Source organism: Eriocheir sinensis, chromosome 42 (genome assembly GCF_024679095.1).
Source record: "Eriocheir sinensis breed Jianghai 21 chromosome 42, ASM2467909v1, whole genome shotgun sequence".
Lineage (NCBI taxonomy): Eukaryota > Metazoa > Arthropoda > Malacostraca > Decapoda > Varunidae > Eriocheir > Eriocheir sinensis.
The window spans coordinates 88,232-96,947 of NC_066550.1; the positions used below are offsets into that span (position 1 = coordinate 88,232).

The following is an 8,716-nucleotide window of genomic DNA, read 5'->3' on the forward strand; positions in this document are numbered from 1 at the left end:
TACAGGAGAGGCTCCCCGGACCCCAACAAAACAACACCTCCACAGAAGACAGGGCCAGGAAGTTTGCAGACAAAATGCGACAAGGCAACGTTGCGTCTGCAACACGAGCCTTGTCAGAAAATTCCACACGGGGTGTGCTTCCACTCACCAGGGACACGATCAATCAACTCAAGGAAAAACATCCTCCACCGAGTGACCTGAAGGGACTGAGACTGGCAGGATGTCACCAACCACCGAATCCAGTTATATACGAAAGGATAACAGGAGAGATGGTGTGGAAGAAGGCCCTCCAGACTCGTGGCAGCGCGGGGCCCTCAGGACTTGATGCATGAAGATGGCGAAGCTTGCTGAGCAGCGCCAACTTTGGCAATGCAGCTGGTGACTTGCGCAACACCGTTGCAGCACTGGCAAGAAAACTCGCCTCCTACAGCTGCCACTATGTTGACGCCCTGACGGCATGCCGCCTCATTCCCCTGGACAAGAGGCCGGGATGCAGGCCAATAGGAGTCGGAGAAGTCCTGCAGCGCATCGTAGGCAAATGCATCATGGCTGTCGTCAAAGAAGATGTGAGAATGGCAGCAGGGAACCTCCAAGTTTGTGCGGGGCAGCAGGCAGGAGGAGAAGCAGCAGTCCATGCCATGCGGGAGATATTCGACCACGTGGAGTGCGAAGCAGTGCTTCTTGTTGACGCCAAAAATGCCTTCAACACAATAAATAGAAAGACTATGATACACAACATTAAAACCAAGTGCCCTAGCTTAGCTATGTATGTCGAAAATACCTATACATACCCGACCGACTTATACATAAATAGCCACAGTGGAAAAGTGAAAGTGTTAAAATCATCTGAGGGAACAACACAAGGTGACCCAATAGCCATGGCTATGTACGGCCTGGGCCTATCAGTCCTCCAAAATGAAATCGCGTTCGCAGAAACACGGGTGAAACAGGTGGCTTATGCGGATGACCTCTCAGGTGCTGGTAAAATCTCAGACTTAAAAGGGTGGTGGGACGCTGTGAACACCGCCGGCCCTGAGATAGGATACATCCCTAACGCCACCAAGTCTGTCCTTATTGTCAAACCTGAACATTATGACCATGCCGCAGAAACTTTTAGAGGAAGTGGCGTCACTGTGACAAAAGACGGACAACGACACTTAGGTGCAGTGATCGGGACAGAGGTATATAAGAAGGAGTACGTGGGAGACAAAGTAGCTGAATGGGTGAAGGAAATAGAAGCTTTGTCTGCCATTGCCAAGACTGAGCCACACGCTGCCTATTCAGCGTACACCCACGTCATCCAACATCGGTGGACGTTCCTGATGCGCACCATCCCCGGCATCAGTCCACTCCTCCGACCACTGGAAAATGCGGTCAAGAATGTATTCTTGCCGGCGCTGGTGAAATATCATGCTTTAGGGGAGGAAGAGAGGGATATGCTAGCACTTCCCCCAAGACTGGGTGGGATGGGGATCACCAACCCTGAGAAGCTGGCAGATAAGGAGAACCAAAACTCCATCAGCCTTACCAGGTCACTCATCAACAGGATCATCGCTCAGGAGGCAGAGGGCGAGATAGACCAAACAGAAATAAGAGATATTAAAAGAAAAATCTCAGTAGAAAGGCAACAGGCCCAAAAAGACGAGCTGGACCGTCTTACACACCACCTGTCCACAGAAATGGGTAGAAAAATACACACAGCACAGGAGGCAGGCGCCTCTAACTGGCTAACGTCATTACCAATCAGAGCAAAGGGCTTCAGCCTCAACAAACAAGAATTTGTCGACGCCATTGCTCTGAGATATGGCTGGCCGATTGAGGGACTGCCTGATCTCTGTGCATGTGGATCACCAAATGATGTCACCCACACCATGACATGTAAAAAAGGAGGCTTCGTCTGTATTCGACACGATGAAGTGAGGGATCTGACAGCCAGCATGCTCGGGGAGGTATGCCAAGACATCACTACCGAGCCGGCACTGCTTCCCCTGGACGGCGAACACCTTCGGTACAGGACAGCCAATACCTCACAGGAGGCACGGGTTGATGTAAGTGCCCGCGGATTCTGGGTGCGCGGACAGCGGGCGTTCATGGACATCCGCATATTCGACCCGATGGCTGCCTGTCACCGTGAGCTGCCCCTGCAGGCCGCCCACCACAGGAACGAGCAGGAGAAGACAAGGGCATACGGTGAAAGAATCCAACATGTGGATCAGGGCAGCTTCACCCCCCTCGTCTTCACCACATCCGGCGGGATGGGTCCCAGGGCCCAATGCTTCTACGCACGACTCTATGAACTAATATCAGAAAAGAAGCATCAGCCAAGGAACCACGTTGTCGCCTGGATGAGGTGTCGCCTCTCGTTCTCCTTGCTCAGGTCGGCCATACTATGTCTCAGGGGCACCAGACACTCTGGCCCAAAAGCCACCACCATAGCCAATATGGACTATGAAGCCACAGTGGTGGAGAGTGACATTAGGGTGGGTCGGGAGTGACTTGAGTAGGGAAGGAAAGGGGGATCTAGACGTAATAGACGATAGGTGATTTAGTGTCAGGTAGTATTAGCGATATGGTTGGATGTCACAGTCATTAGCGAACATAGTTGGGGCTAATGACCTCCAAACTATGGAGCCCTCCATGATTATGTGTCGGGAAAATAAACATGGGTGGAGGTATCATTTATGTTGTAGTAGAAAAAAAAAGTAGTAGTAGTAGTAGTAGTAGTAGTAGTAGTAGTAGTAGTAGTAGCAATAGTAGTAGTAGTAGTAGTAGTAGTAGTAGTAGTAGTAGTAGTAGTAGTAGTAGTAATTGAAGTAGTAGTAGTAGTAGTAGTAGTAGCAGCAGCAGCAGCAACAGCAGCAGTAGTAGTAGTAGTAGTAGTAGTAGTAGTAGTAGTAGTAGTTGTTGTAATAGAGGTAGTAGTAGTAGTAGTATAGTAGTAGGAGTAGTAGCAGCAAAAGTAGTAGTAGCAGTAGTAGTAGTAGTAGTAGTAGTAGTAGTAGTAGTTGTTGTAATAAAAGTAGTAGTAGTAGTAGAGTAGTAGGAGTAGTAGCAGCAGCAGTAGTAGTAGTAGTAGTAGTAGTAGTAGTAGTAGTAGTAGTAGTAGTAGTAGTAGTAGTAGTAGTAGTAGTAGTAGTAGTAGTAGTAGTAGTAGTAGTAATATAAGTAATAGTAGTAGTAGTAGGAGGAGGAGAAGCAGCAGAAGTAGTAGTAGTAGTAGTAGTAGTAGTAGTAGTAGGTTAGCCTTGGTAGGGGTAGGACGTGTGTGTGGGTCGCTCCGTGTTTATATGCTGTTTTTTTCTGGTGCAAACACCTTGAGCCTGTAAAAATAGACTTGGTGATTAAGGAAGTGAATATCGGTGCAGCAAGGAAAGCAGCAAGGAAAGCTCGATGGACGTGTAGGTTCGTGTCTAGTGTTGTGTGATTTAGAAATATCGTAAAACACACGGGTTGGGCATCTTAAGATAGAACGGCGGGTGGCGACCGTCGATGCCCCGCCCTGACCTCTGACCGAGCAGTTAATGGGCTGGGACAGAGGGTTGCCAGCGACAAGAGAGGCTCGCCTCACACCTCCCAAACTGGCGGTTCTGTAGCTACGTATATTTAATCTATTACTTGTATTTAGTTCAATTTAGCCTTGAAAGAGAGTGAAAAACCGGTGTTGGCAGTCGACCCGCAGACAACTGCATACGGTGCGGTGAGGCGGTGTTGCTGTTGGTTATGGTCGAATCGGTGTTATCAATATTTTCATTTATATTTCATGTCCACCAGAAAAAAGCAAATATATACTTAGCGTAATTAAATGATTGATATGGAAACATATGTTAACGTAAAGGAAAGAAACGGAGCCAGCCACAGCGCCTGTGCAGCTTAAATTTTATTATATAAATCAATTAATCATTTCATACACCTTGATATAGGCTACAACGTTTATTTAGTGACAATATTATTATTATTATTATAATTATTATTATTATTTTTTGTCATTGTTACTATTATTAGCGTTGCCATTGTTGTTATTACTATTATAATTAGTATCAGTATAATATTCTTGTCATTATTATTATTCATATTACTTGTGTTCATACTATCAAAACTACTGCTTACATTATTATCGACGTTAGTGTCATTAATATAATTTTAACACTTTGTTTACTTCTGTTCTGATGCAATTACAATTATTACTCTCTCTCTCTCTCTCTCTCTCTCTCTCTCTCTCTCTCTCTCTCTCTCTCTCTCTCTCTCTCTCTCTCTCTCTCTCTCTCTCTCTCTCTCTCTCTCTCTCTCTCTCTCTCTCTCTCTCTCTCTCTCTCTCTCTCTCTCTCTCTCTCTCTCTCTCTCTCTCTCTCTCTCTCTCTCTCTCTCTCTCTCTCTCTCTCTCTCTCTCTCTTTCATCCTTTGAAAACAATGTGTCAGCCTATTATATTAATTATAATCCTATCTATATATCTGTCAATGTCGCTAAACTAATAGGAATATTAATATTAGTGTCATTCCACAGTAGATATCACTACTACTTTCAATCATAATCAATAATCAGTCATTATTACTACATGTACTACCAATATTCCTGTTGTCATTAATATCAATATATATAATTTTATAAATGCTTGACCCTCCAAGCCAAAGAAGATGCTGCGTTTGTACAAAAGAAGATCACAGATGTATAAACTGTGCATGTGTTAAGGAGAAAAGACGCTGTACGAACTGTAAAAAGAGCGACAGGTGCCAAAATCCCCTGGGCAGGGATCAGAGCAGGGAGGATAACGATGAAGCGCGACACCGCGGGGACAATGAGGGCCGCCGGGGAAGGAGTGAGCGGGGGGAGGGGGTGTCGGAGGGAGCTGCTGCACAACCGCCACCTCCATATCCCCCTCAACCGGTACCACCCCCTCCATTGGCACCTCCAATGTTGCCACCACCAACACCACTACCACCACCCCCTCATCACACTTCCTCTTCGACTGGACAGGGCGCGGCGGAGGTCGGGGGAAGCTTTGCTTGGAAGGGGCTAGCGGAGGGGGAAGCAACGAGGTGGGTGGATGACACATACCTTGAAGTTGTTGGGTGGTCTGCAAGAAATCTTTTTGAACCACCCAGATGTGGAGCCACGACATTTATCATCAAAGAAATTGTCACCCTGTTAAATAACTACATCCAGAACACACCACTGGCGCCCCTATCCTTGAAAATTGTATTCACTCTCCCCCATCTCTTCCTCCAAAAAGCACACCCAAAGACCAAACAAGCCGAAAATATCGAGGCATTAAGAAGACGAGTTGCCTTGTGGCAAACTAACGAGTTAGATGCCCTCCTTGGAGAAGCCAGAGCCATACAGGAGAGGCTCCCCGGACCCCAACAAAACAACACCTCCACAGAAGACAGGGCCCGGAAGTTTGCAGACAAAATGCGACAAGGCAACGTTGCGTCTGCAACACGAGCCTTGTCAGAAAATTCCACACGGGGTGTGCTTCCACTCACCAGGGACACGATCAATCAACTCAAGGAAAAACATCCTCCACCGAGTGACCTGAAGGGACTGAGACTGGCAGGATGTCACCAACCACCGAATCCAGTTATATACGAAAGGATAACAGGAGAGATGGTGTGGAAGAAGGCCCTCCAGACTCGTGGCAGCGCGGGGCCCTCAGGACTTGATGCACGGGGATGGCGAAGCTTGCTGAGCAGCGCCAACTTTGGCAATGCAGCTGCCGACCTGCGCAACACCATTGCAGCACTGGCAAGAAAACTCGCCTCCTCCAGCTGCCACTATGTGGACGCCCTGACGGCATGCCGCCTCATTCCCCTGGACAAGAGGCCGGGATGCAGGCCTATAGGAGTCGGAGAAGTCCTGCGGCGCATCGTAGGCAAATGCATCATGGCTGTCGTCAAAGAAGATGTGAGAATGGCAGCAGGGAACCTCCAAGTTTGTGCGGGGCAGGCAGGAGGAGAAGCAGCAGTCCATGCCATGCGGGAGATATTCGACCACGTGGAGTGCGAAGCAGTGCTTCTTGTTGACGCCAAAATGCCTTCAACACAATAAATAGAAAGACTATGATACATAACATTAAAACCAAGTGCCCTAGCTTAGCTATGTATGTCGAAAATACCTATACATACCCGACCGACTTATACATAAATAGCCACAGTGGAAAGGTGAAAGTGTTAAAATCATCTGAGGGAACAACACAAGGTGACCCAATAGCCATGGCTATGTACGCCCTGGGCCTATCAGTCCTCCAAAATGAAATCGCGTTCGCAGAAACACGGGTGAAACAGGTGGCTTATGCGGATGACCTCTCAGGTGCTGGTAAAATCTCAGACTTAAAAGGGTGGTGGGATACTGTGAACACCGCCGGCCCTGAGATAGGATACATCCCTAACGCCACCAAGTCTGTCCTTATTGTCAAACCTGAACATTATGACCATGCCGCAGAAACTTTTAGAGGAAGTGGCGTCACTGTGACAAAAGACGGACAACGACACTTAGGTGCAGTGATCGGGACAGAGGTATATAAGAAGGAGTACGTGGGAGACAAAGTAGCTGAATGGGTGAAGGAAATAGAAGCTTTGTCTGCCATTGCCAAGACTGAGCCACACGCTGCCTATTCAGCGTACACCCACGGCATCCAACATCGGTGGACGTTCCTGATGCGCACCATCCCCGGCATCAGTCCACTCCTCCGACCACTGGAAAATGCGGTCAAGAATGTATTCATGCCGGCGCTGGTGAAATATCATGCTTTGGGGGAGGAAGAGAGGGATATGCTAGCACTTCCCCCAAGACTGGGTGGGATGGGGATCACCAACCCTGAGAAGCTGGCAGATAAGGAGAACCAAAACTCCATCAGCCTTACCAGGTCACTCATCAACAGGATCATCGCTCAGGAGGCAGAGGGCGAGATAGACCAAACAGAAATAAGAGATATTAAAAGAAAAATCTCAGAAGAAAGGCAACAGACCCAAAAAGACGAGCTGGACCGTCTTACACACCACCTGTCCACAGAAATGGGTAGAAAAATACACACAGCACAGGAGGCAGGCGCCTCTAACTGGCTAACGTCATTACCAATCAGAGCAAAGGGCTTCAGCCTCAACAAACAAGAATTTGTCGACGCCATTGCTCTGAGATATGGCTGGCCGATTGAGGGACTGCCTGATCTCTGTGCATGTGGATCACCAAATGATGTCACCCACACCATGACATGTAAAAAGGAGGCTTCGTCTGTATTCGACACGATGAAGTGAGGGATCTGACAGCCAGCATGCTTGGGGAGGTATGCCAAGACGTCACTACCGAGCCGGCACTGCTTCCCAATGACGGCGAACACCTTCGGTACAGGACAGCCAATACCTCACAGGAGGCACGGGTTGATGTAAGTGCCCGCGGATTCTGGGTGCGCGGACAGCGGGCGTTCATGGACATCCGCATATTCGACCCGATGGCTGCCTGTCACCGTGAGCTGCCCCTGCAAGCCTCCCACCACAGGAACGAGCAGGAGAAGACAAGGGCATACGGTGAAAGAATCCAACATGTGGATCAGGGCAGCTTCACCCCCCTCGTCTTCACCACATCCGGCGGGATGGGTCCCAGGGCCCAATGCTTCTACGCACGCCTCGCGGAACTAATCTCAGAAAAGAAGCAACAGCCAAGGAGCCACGTTGTCGCCTGGATGAGGTGTCGCCTCTCGTTCTCCCTGCTCAGGTCGGCCATCCTATGTCTCAGGGGCACCAGACACTCTGACCCAAAAGCCACCACCATCTCCAATATGGACTATGAAGCCACAGTGGTGGAGAGTGACATTAGGGTGGGTCGGGAGTGACTTGAGTAGGGAAGGAAAGGGGGATCTAGACGTAATAGATGATAGGTTATTTAGTGTCAGGTAGTATTAGTGATATGGTTGGATGCCACAGTCATTAGCGAACAGAGTTGGGGCTAATGACCTCCAAGCTATGGAGCCCTCCATGATTATGTGTCGGGAAAATAAACATGGGTGGAGGTATCATTTATGTTTGTAGTAGAAGTAGTAGTAGTAGTAGTAGTAGTAAAGATAGTAACAATAGTAATACAGATGCAGATAGTAATAATAATGCTCATAATAATAATTACAATAATAATAACGTAATAATCTTTGGCTTTTTTAACACACTCATTCTTCATAATTTCTCATCATTCCACACTCCTCACGTCTTTCTTATTCTTCACTTTCCTCTCTTTTTATCTTTTTCTTTTCTCTTCTCTCTTCTTTTTCTTTATCTTTCGTCACCATCTTCTCTCTTTTTCTTCTTCTCTCTCTTCTTATTCCTCACCTGGTCATCCTCATATCCTCTATACAAAGACTTCCATCGTATATACTCCATTGCAAGATCTCTTTTTTCATCATGACACGCAACACCTACACGAGGAATGACTCAGACAACACACACACACACACACACACACACACACAGACACACACAGACACACACACACACACACACACACACACACACACACACACACACACACACACACACACACACACACACACACACACACACACACACACACAGACACACACACATACACACAGCACACTGCAACTTTTTTTCTCTTCCTTCCTTTCTTCCTTCATCCTCCTTCCATCGCTAACTCTTTCCTTCCATCCTCAACTATTTCTTACCTTCCTTTCTTCCTGCAACACTCAGCACTCAAATATACACACGCACAACACAC

General features: G+C 47.7%; 1 protein-coding gene across 1 annotated transcript; it reads left to right on the top strand.

Annotated features, from left to right (window-relative positions):
* Positions 1-529: 529 nt before the first annotated feature.
* Positions 530-7,969, top strand: LOC127009782 (uncharacterized). Its single transcript, XM_050883142.1, has 2 exons — positions 530-827; positions 6,157-7,969. The coding sequence occupies exons 1-2, from the start codon at positions 546-548 to the stop codon at positions 7,246-7,248; spliced, it is 1,374 nt and encodes a 457-aa protein (XP_050739099.1). The 5' UTR covers positions 530-545; the 3' UTR covers positions 7,249-7,969.
* Positions 7,970-8,716: the final 747 nt, after the last annotated feature.

What these genes read in the sequence shown, in the direction of transcription:
- LOC127009782 (XM_050883142.1), top strand. Translation starts at nt 546, where the DNA reads ATGGCTGTCGTCAAAGAAGATGTGAGAATGGCAGCAGGGAACCTCCAA. An exon ending in TAAATAGCCACAGTGGAAAA is followed by an intron (nt 828 to 6,156) that starts GTGAAAGTGTTA and finishes CACAGTGGAAAG; the next exon opens with GTGAAAGTGTTAAAATCATC.